The sequence below is a fragment of the Gobius niger genome (genome assembly GCF_951799975.1).
Source record: "Gobius niger genome assembly, chromosome: 13".
In the NCBI taxonomy this organism is placed as follows: Eukaryota; Metazoa; Chordata; class Actinopteri; order Gobiiformes; family Gobiidae; genus Gobius; species Gobius niger.
The window spans coordinates 13,659,439-13,678,174 of record NC_136864.1 but is presented as its reverse complement, the minus strand read 5'-3'; the positions used below and the strand labels follow the sequence as shown (position 1 = coordinate 13,678,174).

At 41.8% G+C, this 18,736-nt stretch overlaps 1 protein-coding gene across 6 annotated transcripts in view; it reads left to right on the top strand.

The window, feature by feature from the left end:
• The first annotated feature begins 665 nt into the window (after positions 1 to 665).
• Positions 666 to 18,736, top strand: part of mib1 (MIB E3 ubiquitin protein ligase 1) — a 49,568-nt gene continuing 31,497 nt past the window's right edge. For all 6 annotated transcript variants that reach the window (XM_079569058.1, XM_079569057.1, XM_079569056.1 and 3 more), the window contains exons 1-12: positions 666 to 1,477; positions 1,863 to 2,034; positions 4,185 to 4,314; positions 6,592 to 6,696; positions 8,048 to 8,114; positions 8,444 to 8,648; positions 9,108 to 9,291; positions 10,532 to 10,676; positions 10,802 to 10,935; positions 11,939 to 12,046; positions 12,168 to 12,365; positions 12,487 to 12,638. In XM_079569058.1, the coding sequence (XP_079425184.1) occupies positions 1,249 to 1,477; positions 1,863 to 2,034; positions 4,185 to 4,314; positions 6,592 to 6,696; positions 8,048 to 8,114; positions 8,444 to 8,648; positions 9,108 to 9,291; positions 10,532 to 10,676; positions 10,802 to 10,935; positions 11,939 to 12,046; positions 12,168 to 12,365; positions 12,487 to 12,638 (1,829 nt within the window). In that variant the 5' untranslated portion in view covers positions 666 to 1,248. The remainder of the gene's footprint in view (positions 1,478 to 1,862; positions 2,035 to 4,184; positions 4,315 to 6,591; positions 6,697 to 8,047; positions 8,115 to 8,443; positions 8,649 to 9,107; positions 9,292 to 10,531; positions 10,677 to 10,801; positions 10,936 to 11,938; positions 12,047 to 12,167; positions 12,366 to 12,486; positions 12,639 to 18,736) is intronic.

The window sequence follows — 18,736 nt, the reverse complement described above, 5'->3', positions numbered from 1 at the left end:
GTAGACATTTGTGGGAAAAACATCTAATTAAAAAGCATTTGTATCAATTGCATGAACTTGCGGGCTAGTTTTCTGGCATTTCTGTGAAAGTGACCCTGAAAAGGGAACTTGCAAGTGAAATTTGCCTTTAAATGTATTCCTGTGAAGAATTAGGATGCCACAAATATGTTAGAAAAGTAAAGGAATGACTTTGGATCACAACTAATATTTTAATTTAGTGGCTTCCTCTTTCAATGTTTGTAATGATAAAATCCAGAGGGTCTTTAAAAAATGAAAATTCTACTTTTTAATATATTCATTTGTTACTTTCTTACTTACACTCTAGGTGCAGCAATGTATCTATGATGATGATCCTTTAAAGCAAGCAACATAAAAGCAAATAAGGGCTTCTATAGGCTACATGCAGTTTCCATCAACACACTTGTTGATTTGCTGTGTGTTTGAGGCTTACCACAATCTTATAGTCAAGTTTAGAGTTGTAGTCTAAAGATTGTGGTTGTGTGTTTTATTTTCCCGATAGTTTAAAAATACATAAAATAAATAAATAGTGTTTTATGCATAAAAAAGCTGTGTAGATGGATTTGTTTGATGTAGTTGCAGTGGGCCTCGGTGCGCACGGCGCATGCGCAGCGGAAAGCTTCGTGCTGTTTTGTCCAGTCGCTCGCCTCTTCGGGCTTTGTCGATCAGCTCGAGTCTGAAGCTAGTTGTTGCTTCTGAGTCTGAGCGATTATTTACAACAATGGCGACACTACTGTGTTGAGTGGCTCCTGAGAACTGTGTCTGGTTAACAAAGGTGGACATTGAGTGGACTTAACCCAACTACAACAGGCACAAACTGCCTCGTGATTTTTATTTCAGCAGAAGGACTTAGCAGAGGTGTATCTGCTAACTGTGCATTAGTTAGCTACACCGACTCGCTAGCCTGCTGCTGCTAAGTAGAAGAGGCTGCATCCTTGTGTGAAGAAGAGCGCACTGCCATCAACTCGGAAATGTTGTGAATTGTTCTTATTCAGTGTGGTTAGTTTTTCTCCTTTACTGGGGACCGTGCGGATGCACAAGTAGCACACTTGGAGAGAGGCTCTTACAGCCTTATAGCAGACCCAGCTACTTTGCTAACAGGCTAATCCAGTGAATTGTTTGATTTCTCAGTAGACTTGTCTGTAAAGCTGCCTAAAAGGCGTGATAGTAGCTGGCTAGCACACAGTCTGGCCTGCTGAAGTTCTGTGGCATTGCAACATATTCTCTTAAATGACCACGGGCAGGAACAACCGAGCGATGATGGAAGGAGTTGGAGCCAGAGTGGTTCGTGGACCTGACTGGAAGTGGGGCAAACAGGACGGAGGAGAGGGACATGTGGGCACCGTCAGGAGTTTTGAGAGTCCAGAGGAGGTGGTCGTGGTGTGGGACAACGGGACCGCTGCAAACTACCGCTGCTCTGGAGCTTACGACGTGAGGATACTGGACAGTGCTCCTACAGGTAACTGTGCGCACCTGATGCGCCATCTCCTGCAGACGTTTCTGTTGAAACTTGCGTCTGCATTGATGCTTTTATTCTGAAGGATGGCACGACACGTTTAGAAATACAAACTCTAGTTTTGATGCACGAGTACAAGATGAACATAATCAAGGTGCCAAACGTTTGTTTATTTCATTCAAACAAGTCGCCAGAGGACATATTTTTAACAGTTCACACCGATTATGTTTTCCCATAATCATTGCATATTATTTAGATACCTCTTGAGACATTGCATGCATCCTGTAGTAAACAAGTAATGACACTTCTGAATAGGACACATCTGTCAATGCTATCTCATAGTAGAATCTGACTTTTTGCAACTTATGTAATACCACTCCCTTCACAGGCATCAAGCACGATGGAACCATGTGTGACACCTGCCGTCAACAGCCCATTATTGGTATTCGCTGGAAATGTGCTGAATGCACCAATTACGACCTCTGCACTACATGTTACCATGGAGACAAGCATCACCTCAGACATCGTTTCTACAGGATCACCACCCCGGGCAGCGAGAGGTTAGTCCGACTCTGATTCAGCTTTACATTTAAACTTTTCTCAAGTAAAACCGCCTGACAAACCCTCCTCGGGTTGGCTTTATTTCTGTGATATGTCCTGTTTTGTGAGTCTTAGATTGAACATATCTCATGCAGCCAGCCTCTGTTGCCAAGCAACACTTCGGCCTTGTTACAGTCTGTGTTGTTTAGGATCTGTCACTAAACTGACCAGCCTCTGAAATCCTTCGTAGATTTGTTTAATGTCTAGAGAACTGTTTTTTCTTCATAGTTACCAGATAATCAATGAGAACTTAAATAATGGAATGAGTCCCATATCACAGTCTTAAAATTAGGGTTGTGTAATATGGCAAAAAAGATCATCACAGGTTTCCCTCATATTGATCAGCCTCGATTTTATAATTTATACATTTTAATTTTCTAAATATGTCTTACTGATATGGCTTCTGTGATACAAAAGAGAATAATTTCCACTTAGGACAACTTAGACCTGAAGCACCATGACAATAAATGAGATTGATCACATTTAAGAGTGTGATTTTTGTAAAAGTTTGATTATGCCCTATCAAAATGTTATTTTGCATACTTTGTCACAATTCTGGCCTGAAATTGTATTGAAGTTAATAATGTCCGATTTAAGTCAGCAAACCCTGGTTATGATGATGCTGCATATTTTGAAGTCTGCTAGAGCCAGACAGAGGCTGAACACATGGCTGAACAGCTGGCAGCCTTTTCAACTGACTGTGACTTTATTTCCCTGGGAGACAGACGTGCATAAAGAACAATGGGAGCGGATGGTCTTCAGCTCGCACCGCCCTGACACTGTGGGGACGAGCTTTGTTGCACCACATTTAAGTCTTTTGCTAAATGCTAAGGGGGTGCAGTTAGAGCCCAGAGTGTTAGTATTAGTTTGGTCTGACACTCTTCAGCTGCTAGACTTCAAAGCTCTCTGCTGTTGAAAAGTCTTGGGTGAAGTTACTGTCTCACAAAGGTTAATGATGCTTGTCAATTTGTTTTGCGTTGACAGCCTTTCAGTGCATTTTATGGTTAACTCCCTTAAATTGTAGTGCGGTTCACATTTTAGTGTTAACTCCTCTCCTTTCCTTACTCTTGGTCTATAGTCATGTGAAATCTACTTGATACAATTCAGTTGTTTTAGAATATAGTAAGTATGAAGCTAAATGTACTTTCTGTTTTAGAAAAAAAGGACCTTACAAAAGGTGAATTAAAATACTTGAGGGGTACCTTTATGCATGATTGTACTACAGTAACTGCTATTAAAGAAAAATGGTGCTGAATACAATATTTATCTTTTTCTCACCAATGTTTGATGCCTAGTTTGTCATTTGTGAGACATACCAAAAATGTATGATTTTTTTTTAATGCTATTGCTTAAAAATATTGTTATGTATTTTTTATGTAATTAATAGAAATATATATTTTAAAATATTATATTTTGAATGTATTTTCTGATTTTTGATGATGATTAATGCAGTATAGGTACAGGTATTCTCCGATATGTGAAAAAATGAATCAACTTATAACTCATAGCTTAGATCATAATTTCAAGACACTGTATCTAGTATTTTTGTGTTGCTCTCAGGAAGTAGAGACCTGTGACTGCACGACTTAAATCGTGGTGTCACTCAGAGATAATGGAAGCCGATCAGTTGGAGGAATGAGTGTTAAATTGTCTGATCGCCAGAGGCATCAGATCAGATCACGATTTGAGTTTTATCGCCACGTTGCCCAGCCCTGCGCATACGCAGGAACCAAACATATTGTTCAGGTGTTATTACTGTTAGTCATAAAGTGCTGGTACTGAAATAACTGAACTGTAACTCATTCCTAGTCACTGTCAAAAAGATTTACCAGATGCTTTGGTCACAATGTGCTGGCCCCAAACCCACTTTTTCTGCTCCTTCAAAGGCATTCATTCTCTTTTTCTAGTTGTTCAAATTAGCCTCCACCAAAATGACACTTTGTGGTAAAGGAAGACTGTTTACTTCTGAGGGTTGTCTGCTCTAGTGTTGCCCCAGGGGGGGAAAACTGTGCATGTTTCATCAGTCCTCCCTCATTTGGTTTTGCAAACCCAGACAACGTCTCTTTGCACTTACTTTGTTTTCTGACAAACTGTGATCCTTTTTTGGCAGAGTGCTTTTGGAGTCTCGTCGAAAGTCCAAGAAAATCACAGCCAGAGGGATCTTCGCCGGCGGTCGAGTGGTGAGAGGAGTGGACTGGCAGTGGGAAGACCAGGACGGGGGCAATGGCAGGAGAGGAAAGGTACAACTGTTCACAAAAGGACACTCTACTTTACACACACAAACCCACTCTTTAAGTGTGTTCACCTCACTGATGGGACGTATTAATTACACTCACAGTGATATTGTTTTGGTTTGCACAAGTGAAGTCTTGCCTCTGATTTTTAATATTCATGGGCTTTTAATGCAGTTATTAACTCTGAAAACTGCAGATTTCGAAGTGTGGTTTTCTATGTCAGAGCCAGTGCTCCTTTTGACTGGGAGTGACTCAGCCTTGATTCTTATCTGCGCTCAGAGCTGACAATAGAAGGAAGCTAAAATGAATCTGGTGACAAACGAAGTCTTCTGAAGCTGAACTGTGGAATGTCTTTTAGGTGCATTGCCGAGAATGCAGAATGTTTTAGTCCCAATGCTTTGCACGTGATTAAACAGCAATACAAACCTGTAAAATATTAAGAGGCAAATTTGTCTATTTTCAACTCTAATGCCTAATTAAGTTTTTACTGTTGATGTTAAAACTAGAATGTTTTGATTAGAGAGATTACCTTTTCTTCTCTTTGTAATTTACTTTTTCCTCCTTCCTTTGGATAATGTGGGTAATTCTCATTTAAAAAACATCCTTGAGAGCAGCACATTGTCTGATGTTGCTGAGCACAGCTTATTTAGATTAACACAAGATCATTGTTGTAAAGAGGTTTTATTTTGACTCGGGTCCAGACCCCTGAGTTTTCAATTTAAGAGCCCCCTCAGGCAATTTAAGACTTGATTTTACTCCTGTTATTTAATGGCACATCTCATTACTGTTTATGATGCTGTAAGCAATATGCTCCTCAGAAAACACTGGATGCCCTGCAGCTGAGATATGCTGCGTACAGCGTGAATATGTCCTCTTCAGGAACATTAATCAGCTCTGGAAGGGAAAAATATCATTTAATGATTTGGTTTAGGGTTTACTGAAGGCAAAGCATTTCATAGAAGTTCTTTACTACACTTTTTTTTCTTGACTATCATTTACAATGTTGTCATACATTCACTCTTTCAGTAACTATGGGCCGTAGGTGGATGACGCAGTGACCAGTGAAATACAGTTGACCTCATTCAGGGCTCACACAGCAATTCACTAGTAATAGGCTTGCATGTAATCAATTTGTTCTTTATTATTATCGTTAAGGAATTTGATGGTGCTTATTTCCCCCACCATTTAACATATAAGAAATAAAGTTTATAAGCTTAAAATCACCGCAGTCCTGCAGTTTGATAATACAGGTTAAAAGTCTCTCCTGTTCAATACCCATTGTCACATTTAAGCATCACAATGCGTTTTCACGCCCCTAATCATAATCATAAATTATCATAGACAGTAACATCATTTGTTACACTGTGACAGTCCATACCATTAATCTACTTTTCCTGTTTTGAGTGCGCTTAATAGAAAATTGATATAGATATTGATGCAAGGAAGCTCCCTGTATTCATCAAGATGGAATTGATCATCCTCAAGGCCGCCATAGAAAATAATTAGTCTGAAATGGCTTCATCTTTGCTTTCCGTTCCTTAGCAGAGCTGTTAACTTCGCAGGCGCCTGGATAGATGTATAGATATAAAATACGGATAATACTTTTGCCAAGTTTGTCCAGACTGAACTTTTTTCTTCATCTCCAATGTGGTTAGGCATCTTTAATTACTATTGTTAAAGATTTTCACTTGTTTTCTACACAACAAGCCGAAAGAACAACTTTAGCATTGACTTTTAAGATTCCAGTGCAGGGGGAACTTAATCAAATGTAATGGTGGCCCTCATAATCAAAGTGTAATTACATCTCACCACAGTGACTCCCATTTCTAATATTTCTTCGCACTTTGGGAATGTAAGAGTTAATACAGCAGACGGTGTTATGTATAGATTTTCCTTTAAATCTGCCAAGGACTTCTGTTATTCTTTGTTACAATTACAATGGGGCCTGTGTGAGGCCGAGACAGTTACAAACAAAGTGAAATTTTAAACCTAGGAGTGTACATTTCCTTTTGTCAAGGCTTCCAGCTTATTGTCTCCCCATCTTCTTAGTTGTCACTCAAACACTAAGCTTGATCGACCACAGAAAAGATTAACTCACCAAATTAGATTAGCTATTGTATTGTCTGCTGCTGGTCCCAATACCTACACCTGCAGCATATTGCAGCGTACAGAGCGACTTTCTTTCTCGTCCACATTGTGTCAAATCCTTTATTCAATTTGCTGTCTTTGCTCTCGCAGGACAAAAACAAATCAATTAGCTAACACTCTTCTCCTTCTCTGCAGGTGACTGAGATCCAGGATTGGAGCGCGGCCAGTCCTCACAGCGCTGCCTATGTGCTCTGGGACAATGGTGCCAAAAACCTGTACCGAGTTGGCTTCGAGGGGATGGTGAGTGCGACCTAACCCCCCCTCTTTACAAACACGCACAGTCGCACACACTTCTCGGAGGTTGCCTTTGTGCGCCTTTCTTTTCATCTGCTTCTGGTCTATTGTGCGGACTGCGCAGGCTGCTTGGTAGGACGCAGTTGTTCGGGGCAGCTGGAAGAGGAAGACATCTGCATGAGAAAGGCCAAATCTGTCCGTTCTGGTATTTGGGGGGGAAAGAGCGTCAACACTGAGGTCAGACTGGAGCAGAGGGGCTTTCACCGAGTGCCGCTGCACACGCGCCTCAAATAAAAAGAGGCAACGCCATTGGTTGAGTGGTTGAGCTTGACCTGGCCCTTTCATGAAAGAGGCCAGTAGGAGTTTGTAGATTTGTCTTTTGTAATTATAATAAATGAAATGATATTCAGACAGATATGGCATATGTTTTAGACCCCCCAGACATCCTGGTTGATCAAGTTTGTCTCACTTTTACAAAATGTTTCCTAAAAGTCCATCAAATGATTTTCTGGATTCACAATGAAATCATCGCGCCTAGATGACTGAGTAGTTAGCTTACATTAAGACTGTCCCGGGTTCGATTCCTGTACCTGTTTTGTGTTCGGTTTACACAGGACTCTCCGATTTTCTCCGTCAACTGATCTTTCCACTCCTTTTCAAGCATTTTTGTACATGTTTGTATACTGTATTGGATACTTATGTTCCTGGTTACGTATGACATGTATGATTCTGGACAACTATACACAGGAATGTTAAAGTTATTTCTTACATGAGCTTGAAATAAACAAAAAAAAACAGTACAGTAGAGTAATCCTTTTCTGGTGATGGGTACCGGAACGTTGTATTGCGGGCGGCTTTCCATAGCTTCCAAAGTGTTCTACACCTAGAGATGAGTGTCCTATTCTTACCCAGCCTAGCTTTTAATGCAATAAACTATATTGCATTATATATTGCTATAACAAAGCTGCTTGAAAATACACAGCTTTTGGACACTTACTATTTTAAAGCGATCTTCTACTCTACTGTACATCACTGCTTCTTGGTGCCCTGCCTGAATAGTAGTGTGTTTAAATTCTTTGTTGGTGTCTCTGTTTGTTGAGACTTGTGCTCCATCAGTGCAGAGGAATGCGCGTTCTGCCTCACACTCTCATCTGTGCCCTCTAACGTCTGAGTCATCACAAACGATATGAAGCGCTGTAGTATTTCATTGTCCTGTCATACCCTTGGGCCACGCTCCTATGATATTGTTGACTATCCATGCGGCTACGTCAATAACGCCGTCTCATGTGTGTATGGAGAAGTTTATTATCCAGCGTTATAACTCTTTAATCGAGTTTCTTTTCATTTTTCTTTTCAGTCGGATCTGAAGTGTGTCCAAGACGCCAAAGGAGGCTCGTTCTACAGAGACCACTGTCCTGTCTTAGGTATGAAACCACGAGGAGCTTGTGTACCGTCATTAATGCACCATTCTCACCTATGTTCTGGTGCAGTGAATTCAAGGGCACTGGGCGAACCTCAAATGTAGTAAGATGACTTTGGGCACTAGAGGGCAGCACCGCACAGTCCTCTGACTTTAAAGTTCACATGCACAAGTAGAATTAATGGCAACACTTGATAATAACTACCCACTATAAAGCACTTCGTAAAGCATTGGTAAATTCTTCATATTTCACAAACCTTTAAACACATTAAAGCATGGACATTTTACTTCCTAGTTTAGACTGTGGTTCTTATTTTACTGCGCTTATTCCAGGTGAACAGAATGGGAACAGGAATCCAGGCGGTCTGCAGATCGGGGACCTGGTCAACATAGACCTGGACCTGGAGATAGTGCAGTCTCTTCAGCACGGTCACGGCGGCTGGACCGACGGGATGTTCGAGACCCTCACCACCACGGGCACCGTGTGCGGCATAGACGAAGACCATGACATCGTGGTGCAGTACCCCAGTGGAAACAGGTATTACACCGGACACCGGAATGGTTATGTGAAAGGACGGTTTGCGTTTTGCTCGGTGTATGCTTATAATATGACAAAATCTCATTCATTTTCCCCATTGACTTGACTTGACAGGTGTCTAATCAGTAACTACGGGCCGCTGTGCAAGCATATGAATGTGGCGTACTTCAAAATACAGTAAAATGCTGTAAAGTAAAAATACAGTAAAATGTTGTAAAGTAAAAATACATTATAATGCTGTAAAGTAAAAATGCAGTAAATGTGTGCGGCTTTAAAGTTTCAGATTTGAGTCAGTCTGGAATACTGCGCGCCATTGCGGTACTTCTCATGATGAGATACAATCACAAAGTTTGTGGATGCGCAGACGCTCCTCGCTGTGCATGTTATGCCTGATACAATTTCTTCTGAAGTTTGTTTCATTCGAGCCGCTGTCTGATTCCATCACTGCGCTCGTTTCAGATGGACGTTCAATCCTGCCGTTCTCACGAAAGCCAACGTGGTCCGGAGCGGAGAGGTGGCGGCCGGGGCGGAGGGGGGCACCTCTCAGTTCATGGTTGGAGACCTGGTCCAGATCTGCTACGACATCGACCGCATCAAGCTCCTCCAGAGAGGTCACGGGGAGTGGGCCGAGGCCATGCTGCCTGTAAGAACACACACAACCCCTATGCTTTAGAAAAATACAAATGTAAATTAGATCACTTCTGCGCTCGTTTCTTTTCAAATCGTTTTATACGGTCCCAGTCTGTGGTTTCCAATTGTTCTGGGCTCTCTGCAGTGGCAGCCGCAGCATTTGTACAGAAATATTGCTCTTTTATTGACATGATTCATCAAATCATTTTATGGCGCTCGCTCTGAGACTTCTATTCCTCACCTATTATGAAGTTTATCCGTAGCTGCCCAGCGCGCCTTGGGTTATGTAACGATGGTCTCCTCCAATATGCCTCCTGTCCCTGCCAAAGCGGCCCCCCTCAGCAGCTAATGAGCCTTAAACCCTGAGATGGGCTGTAGCTTTGATCACTAACCAAAGCTGCTGGCCGCCCGCTGCTGTTGTGCTGCCGCAGTCACTGTTATTGATGGCACCGTCAGGACCGTCCCGCTCCACCGTCTGAGAGCCTCTGTGTCATGTCGCTGTAATCACCGTGATGTAATTCAAATTGGAAAGAGTCTTCCACCGCATTCTTCTTCTGTCCACGAGGAAAATGATTGAGGAGATGAAGTCTTTGCTCAGCGGTTTTAGTGTTATTGCTTTTGGCATTTTTTTTTTTTTTAGATTGAAAATATTATTATGACGAGTCATTAAACGAAGAATTCCTGACAGTAAAATACACTTAAAAAAGACCGGTTTGCAATAGAGCACAACTGGATGTCTTATATGCAGGAAATCAATATATGTGGTGAATCAAATTGTAGATACAGTACTGCATGAAAACTTCTACTTTGAGTTTGGTATTGTATTAAGCATTCAAGTTAATGGTTTCTAAAACTTTCACATCAAATGTCACCTCATAAAACCTTCCAAGTACAAATCGGTACTTAACAGAGTGTAAAAATGATCTATATATCTATTTTCTGGACTATAAGTCGCACCTCAGTATCAGTCGCACCCCCAGCCAAACTATGAAAAAAAAAGGGAGATTTGTAATCCAGAAAATATGGTATTTATTAATCAGCACAATTGCAACTGTATCTTATGCCAATAAAATATAAAATGTATAATTCAGCTAAAACAGGAGCATGAAAGTTAGTATTTTGGTTGTGTTTATATTGTGAAGTAACATGATTCTAAAGCCAGTTTTTGCCTGATGATATGCAAAATGCAAATCGTCGCATGCACTGTAAATCTTCTTCATGGTACTTATCCCTTTGTCACCATTTATCAACAGACCCTGGGCAAAGTGGGCCGCGTGCAGCAAATCTACTCTGACAGTGATTTAAAGGTGGAAGTTTGTGGAACCTCCTGGACGTACAATCCTGCCGCTGTCACTAAGATTGCTCCCTCTGGCTCTGCTGTCAGCAACGCCTCTGGAGGTACTGCGCACATCAACATGCAACACAGATAGAGGCTGTAGAGGCACATTTGCCCTGTCTGCTGCTTGGACTTGTTTTTTTTGACAACTACACGCATTCATTTTGTTTGTTGTCTTCTTGACCAGAGCGTCTGTCCCAGTTGCTGAAAAAGCTGTTTGAGACACAGGAGTCAGGGGATATCAATGAAGAGCTCGTGAAAGCAGCAGCAAACGGCGATCTGGCCAAAGTGGAGGATATCCTAAAGAGACCTGACGTGGATGTAAGTGAAAGTGATTGCAGTATCCGGAAACAAACTAACTTAATAGGGAAGATATGAGCTTCAAAGCGTAGACTTGTTGGCGTATTGAGGTGGTCTCGTGGGAAGTAGCTCTGAGATCTTCCCACTTCTGCATTTCTCTCAATCTGAAAAGTACTAAGCCAGAGGATGCACAAAGAGCGCTGGTGTGCACTGCAGCATCAGCTTGACTCTAAAGCACAGGTTCAAACCTGCACACCCCACGAGCCCAGCTCCACACACAACACTAGAACTCCACTCTGAACACTACTGCGGCGCATTATTAGCTAAATATGCAAGTGTGATTATTCAGACACGTATTGTGAGGAGAGAAGATGGAAATAAACTGCAAAAGTTAAACAAGAACCTCAGGTCTTCCAGAACATGCTTGTAGAGGTCAAACCACAGTATGAACAGGTTTTAAACAGAGAAGACTCCTTAGGAACGGGAAATGTTTCTATTCAAAGGCTATTGTATTGGTTTTGCCATTTGCTGGTTGTAACCATTGAAATTGCGACTTTGATTTGATTGTGATTAATGGTGAACCCGAGAGTAACCTCTCTGCCAAAGGACACGTGTCTGTTATGAGAAGTGACCATTACGTCAAGGCTGTAATAAAAAGCTGTCGTCGCTGGGCGTTGGGAGGGCGCGTGTGTGTGTCATTGGTGCGAGCTGGCCAGATGCCCCACTGCCTTTCAGTGAAATTATTTGCTTAAAGCTGAGCACATTGAGCCAGACCAAGTGATCCGCTCGCCAGGACAAGAGATGTCTCAGACTCCCAAAGGACTCCACATTAATATTCATGCTCTTGAGTTTTTGCAGTGCTGCAGTTGGTGATGAAACATGCGCACATAGCCGTGCATACAAATCCACTCATACAAATACTCCATCAGTGTAAAGGGCTAATTCAGAAGATTGCAGGTCTATATAAAGCCTCGGCCATGACGTCATGTTTTCTCATAATGTGGTCATTTTCCCTGTGTTTTAGGTAAATGGACAGTGTGCTGGACATACTGCCATGCAGGCAGCCAGTCAGAACGGACATGTGGATGTTCTGAAGCTTCTGCTTAAACACAGTGTGGACCTGGAGGCTGAGGTTAGTGACGTTAAGGAAATGTACTTAGCACTTTGTAAATGCATTGTACATGTCAGTGGGTGTAAATAAAACGGTTATAGAGCCCACAGTGAGTGAATCTGCTGTAATGTCATTGACTCAGGACAAAGACGGAGACCGGGCAGTGCACCACGCAGCCTTTGGTGATGAGGGCTCTGTCATTGAGGTGCTGCAAAGGGGAGGAGCTGATCTGAATGCAAGAAATAAGAGAAGACAAACTCCTTTACATATAGCCGTCAACAAAGGTCACCTACAGGTGGTCAAAACGCTGCTGGACTTTGGCTGCCATCCAAGTCTACAGGTATTTTGATTATAAAACTATACAGTCGTAAAGCACCACAGTGACAATGAAATAAACTAAACAATCAAGAAGTCGCTTTCTTTAGAGGTTAAAGTCATTTGAGATCATTTTGTACCTTTAGGACTCTGAAGGAGACACGCCTCTACACGATGCCATCAGTAAAAAGAGAGATGACATGCTCTCGGTCCTGCTAGAAGCTGGTGCAGACGTCACCATCACCAACAATAACGGCTTTAACGCCCTGCACCACGCCGCCCTGCGCGGAAACCCCAGGTATGACCCCCCCTCACTCTGCAAAGTCATTTCCAATATTCTGTATTGTATGAATCAAGCTGCCAGTGGAGTTTATTTCTGGGATTATAGGCTTAACACATGCTTTGTGCTATAATGTCTGTTTTTTGTGCAGTCATAACGTATAATAAATCTTCTGCTAAGGTCCGTTTGGGGAAGTCCGTTTAGACTGACGTTGATTGAAGTGGAGTTAGTCGTGTGGTATTAAATGCACCAGCAGATGGTTTGGGTGTAAAATGATGTTGGTCTACCTTTGAGGCCCTGAAAGCATCTGTTTTATGTTATTTTCTGTATTAGCGCAGTTAATAGCCCTTGAAGTTCATTTGTCGCTTCTCTTTATTGTTATGCCGGTCGGTCGCTGTGTCGCGATCAGAGGCTGCCCCGGAGCGGCTGGCCTGCTCAGCGCAGCTCCTTGTCCTTGGCCACTGCTATTTCTGGCTGCAGCAGGTTGCCTAGTCTCCACTCTTCGTCTGTTTGTGTGCCGTCTCTCATCCGTGAGAATATTAAAAGTGGCTCAGAGAGAAGCCTGTCTGTATCAGGTTGATCATTTGAGGTTTGGTTCACTTGATGGATGCTGACATTACAGCGGCAAGCATCTTTTATGCACTGGAGCGATTCCGTGAACTTAGCAGCTGCTTCCTGTGCCGAGCTTATGAGGATGTGCTTCTATTAGCGTAGATTTGTGGCTGTAAAAATGTCACTCTCCTTCACTCGCATTCATTTAGTTGGCACGGGTACAAATGGGATTGAGGTCAAAGTGCTGTAGAACACCTGCCACGCGCCTGGCCAAACCCTGCGCTGCACCTCTGGCACGCCACACAATAGATTATTTAAAGCCAATGACGTCTTCCTTTTGTGCTGCAATGTTGTATCGTACCTCAGGGATAGCTCTTCCATTTATTAAAATTATTACATCTTTTCATTTTAAATATTAAAAGTAATCTCTCAGTGCACACGCAGTATTAGCTGAGAGAGGCGTGTGGGACTTTAGGTTGTTTTGCCTTTTACAAAAGTAGCTTTCCTCTTTTCCCTGTGGCAGGCCTTTCCCGAGTCAATGATCCCTAAAATTCTATAATTAAATTTAATTATATAGGCCTAGTTCTATCTGATAACAGTCATGTGGTAAATGTTTTGCCATTATACTAATATACGAGTGAAAACCTAAATGAAACTCCCACTGCGCACATTGGCCAGCTGGTCAGCACTCCCAGCTTTGGTAATCTTTAGTGGCAAAAAGTGGCTCAGCTCCGCTTATGTCTAATGCAAATCTCTTCAACCTAAATTGATAACTGTAAAAGTCACATACAAGTGGAACTGAAGCAGAATGGCTTGTGATGTGCGTTGTTTAATAGGGCTGCGTAAATGTAAATGTTGCAGTCGTTTTCTCCTCGCCTTTTATGTATAAAACCTGCTAAGACTGTAGTTTACACCTCTGAAATCGTGATCTGAAATGCATGTGATTCTTGTCTGAGCTTAACACTAACCCATATTGCAGTTTTCTCTTTCATATTAAAAGCGTCCATGTGATGTGATTGTAAAACATCAGTTGCAAACCTAATCGCAATTGCAATACTTGTTACGGAAAGGGCACAGTATATATTTTTTTATCTTTCAAAACCGTGCTTCCCTAGATGATAATGCAAGTGAATGCAGAGGGTAATGTCCGTGTGCAAGCTAAACAAAATGTAAAGAAGTAGCCTGCTAAGAGACTCATCGACTGGTTGGAGAAAAGTGCTTGGGTCGGCTCTTTTCTGAATCAGGTCCTGTCGTGTTTTGTGTGCGCCGCTCGCTCCGGTCCACTCTCTGTCCCCCATCGCCTTCAGAGAAACGAAGATATATGTCGCCTTGGCCGGTCTGCCCATTTACTTTTATTTCACGCTCGGGCTGCCGCAATATCGGCAAGACACTGCACAAGTCCTAAAGCCCCGGAAAATCTCTCCCCAGGTCCGAGTCCGAGCACCTTGTCTGGTCTGTTTTGAGTGGAGAGCAAGTCGTGGCGATTGAGTGCAATAAATGAAGTCTTATTGTCGAGACATATTGCCAGAAACCCATGATGGCCGTCTTGGAAATACTGGTTGAAAAGCTAATAAAACGAATAAGTGAGAGCCGGGTATTGACAAAAACTAGGCAAAAAACAATCCCGGTGTTGCAGTACTGTATGTATTGGGATATTACTTTACTACTATAAACAATAAACAATAAAAATACAAACAATAAAATACAAAAATACAACTTTATATCAGTGCACCGAACAGTGCAGGCCTGCAGTGTTTTACACAGGCTCTATTGAGACTCTTGAGGCTCAGGTGTTTCTTATTAATACAAATGTATTTGTCTATTTTTTATTCTCTAAGCCAGAGGTTCTTTGCACGTATTACACGTATACTTTGTGGCACCCTTAATGCGTAATGTTACATTTGGACTCTCCATACTCTGGTGTCCCATGTGATTATGAGCCTAAAAGTTTTTTTTGTTTTGTTAGTACTAATACTAATACTAATATTAATAATGGTAACACTTTATTTTACAGTACCCTTGATATATTGCCCCTAACTAACTTTAGTGCAATGTAATGTGCTCTGTAACAATGTGTTATAACTTGTACCTACTGGCTTGATACACAATGGAATAATATGTATTTGTAGTTTGTAGGTACATCATGTAATAAGACATAACTCTAACTCTAACCTTAAGCCTAAACCTACGGGTCTCGTGTCCTATTACATTATGTACCTACAAAATACTAATACAAGTTATTACATTGTGTATCTAACCCATAGGTACAAGTTATTACGATTGTTACAGAGCACATTACACGGTACTAAATTTAGTTCAACGTATCAAGGTACTGTAAAAGAAAGTGATACCATAATACTAATAATATTTATTGACAGGATGCTGCCGGTTACGTTGACCTATATAACCTTGAAATTGAGTCATTCTATTGAATAGGCAACAATTCATCTAAGTGCCTGTTTTAAAGCTTTTCGGCTCATACTTTAGCTTAGTTTGGCAATAGGTCTTTAGAGTCCGAATCAGAATAGTTTTTATTGTCATTGTTTGAGAACAGGTTCACAAACTAGAATTTTTTCTCATTGCAGACGTACGACGAAAAACATATAACACAGAATTTAGATAGAAATAAGCCCTAAAACTTTCAACTATAAGGCTATAAGGGCATGCATACAGAGTTATTACATTAAATAAGATGAAATATAAAAAGTAAAATATGGTAGACGACACTGTTGGCACTGTTTTAAATATATACATAAATATTGTCCCTATATCTATAAAACATGTTTGAAGTTCAGATAATGTCATTTGTGTTATGTTACATATGCAGGACCTTATAGGCTCAGTGTCTGTCTTGTCTCCTCTGCTCCGTCCTCTCTCAGGACAGGCACAAACGTGAAGGGGCAGTGGCTAAATTACTGTCTACTTTTTTACATTTCAAGAAAAACATTTGAAAAATGATTACTACCAAATGATTGTGTGCACATTTAAATATACATTTAACCCTGCAGTCAGATCGGAGAATTTGTCTCTCACATTTCTGGGCCGTTTTAAGCCAAATAAAAAATAAACCTCAGAGAAATGTTTATATAGCACCTGTTTCGATCTTTACACTCACTCTGTCTTATCAAATGGGCTCCACAGGGAATAAAAAGTTTCGTCTCTCGACAGCTGTTCGCTGCATAACGCCACACACCTTCAGCCAAAATGCATTGTTAAGAATAAATTGTTGCTATATTGTAAAATCAAAACATTTTTAAATCCCACATGCCCATTGACAGTAAATGAACAAGACGTTTTGTGCTTGATTTAAAGGGGAAAATAGAAAAGTCCCCTGATTTCATTATGATTTCTTATTTAGCAGCTCGCCTTTATAGACCTGCTACCTGGCTACAGTTGACTTTGATATTGACTGCAGCACATGCAGAGGTCCCCAGTGCAAGTGTTTAAATGTGCATTACGTGCTCTGCTGTTGTAACGGTGTGGGTGGGTCTCCCCGAGGTGCAGGCGATTTAGGAAGATACAGAGGGGAAACTATGGGTGACAGATGAATCTTTCAGCTTTAGTTCCCAAACGCCGAGGAAAGAATCAACTCTACCGACCGCGCGGGAAACACTGTTAGATTATATTTCATTTTCTTCATTACTCACACACTCCCGTACAAGGTGCAGGCATGGTTCCTCATAAATTAGACCCACAGTTGTTAACTTTTACAATGGCGTGTAATTTGCTCTGAAAAAGGTTATCTCGGACATCCGGCGAGAGCGTGGTCTTTTGTGTGTTTACCGCGGGCTCGGGCCTGTGAGCGGGCGCCTGCCTCGCCTCTGTGCCTTTCCCTGGGGCGCGGAGAAGCCGGTAGCTGTTACAGTACTGTAAACAATACGATTAATAGCCCGTGACTCATAAACAGACTCCAAACAAGCCGCGCGAGTGCGGGTCTATACCCTTTTACGTGTCACCTCCCTGGAATACTCGCCCTCCTTCCCTCTCTTGTATATTGCTCTGCTTTCATTTAATACAAGCACACACAATATTACAACAGCACAGTTCAAAGCACTTATGGTAATAACACTACACCTCCCCGCAGTGCTTTGAAATTTGCTATATCTCAATACGCGCCATGCAATACTTCTTCCTGTCACAACAAATAGGCCACTCATAACATTCACACTGATTTAAATACAGAACATTTGCCGTTTTTTTTATTCTCACAACGTCGTCTTGTACATTTTGACGTCTCCGCCAGTTTTTTTTGATTCAAAGATAATTGCAACAAGGCGACCATCGTGTTAAAAGAATGATCTGAATGAGAGCGCAGCGCTGCTCGATACGCCGGCCAATTTAGGAAAGCAGCTGATGTGTAGAATGGGGAGGCTGACTCTTCAGTGTGTGAGAAAAGTTTAAATGGTCTTTAAGTTCAAAGTCATAATGGTAAAACTGCAAGTAGTTTAGGCCGTGATTTGTGTACGCAGCTACTGTCCTCCACAATGCCTGGCGCTCGCCTCATCCAGCATCCCCGCAGGAAGCCAAACGCTCACAGGCCAAGGAGCTTCAGTGTGTATTTAAGCCTATTGTACTACGGCAGAACAACTGTATTTAGTGCCTTTTTTTTGTATCCCCACACTGTAATTGTCATATTTTGTTTTGTGATGTCTTTACAAAAGTTAGCCCTCCCCCGCCGAGTATCATTAGGCATTTCTTTTGCTTGCTTTTGCCTATTCCCACCCACAGCGTAATTGACTGTTAGCATCCAGTGACAGTCAGTTTAAGAGGTGTCGTAGAAAGACAGCTGTGTGTTCTCGCAGCGACATGTGAGCACAGAGTCTCTGAAATAGAGTCTACCCCCTGCTATTTTTGAAACAGCAAAAGACAGTGTGGTCAGAATATTAATCTCTACAGGCACACAACACTCAGGCAGGACACGGCACAAATGAAAAGTTTCTGTTACGGTGGTCTTTTATTGAGAGGAAACAGGACATTGAACATGGGAATCACTCGGTTACAGGCCACTGGCTTTGACCTTCTTCAAATAATGGCAGATATTACAATAAAAGGCATCTCCTGTAGTCATCAAAGCATAGCTACAGCTGGTTGAAGGGGACCAAATCCATTCAAGAGGTGATTTGGTTCCATTTTACCAGCTTTAGCAAAGCATTGTGGAAGTCGTTGTGGCAGAAACTGTTTAAATGGAGGGAAAGAATTGCACTGCAGCAAGACAAAGTATCATTTAAAGACATCAAAGACAGAGGTCATGCTCAGGTGCGATTGGGCTGAAGAACACATTACTCTGTTGTCTAACACATTCAGAAACATCCTGTCTGTGAGTCCCTGCTGCATTTGGCCCAATGCTATACATTTACCACTGCACCAGCCGCACTAAGGTACATTCCATCAGCCTTACCCAACTTTTTCCTCTGCTGCCTTGCAGGCAGCCGATTTATCCTCCTTGCTATCTTTTTAAGTTTTATGTTGCCCCCTCCCAGAGAGTGAGAAAAATTGTTCCCTGAGAAAAGGATAATAATAATCTGTGGCAGTGCACTTGAGTCAAATGTCCCGAAGTCATGAAG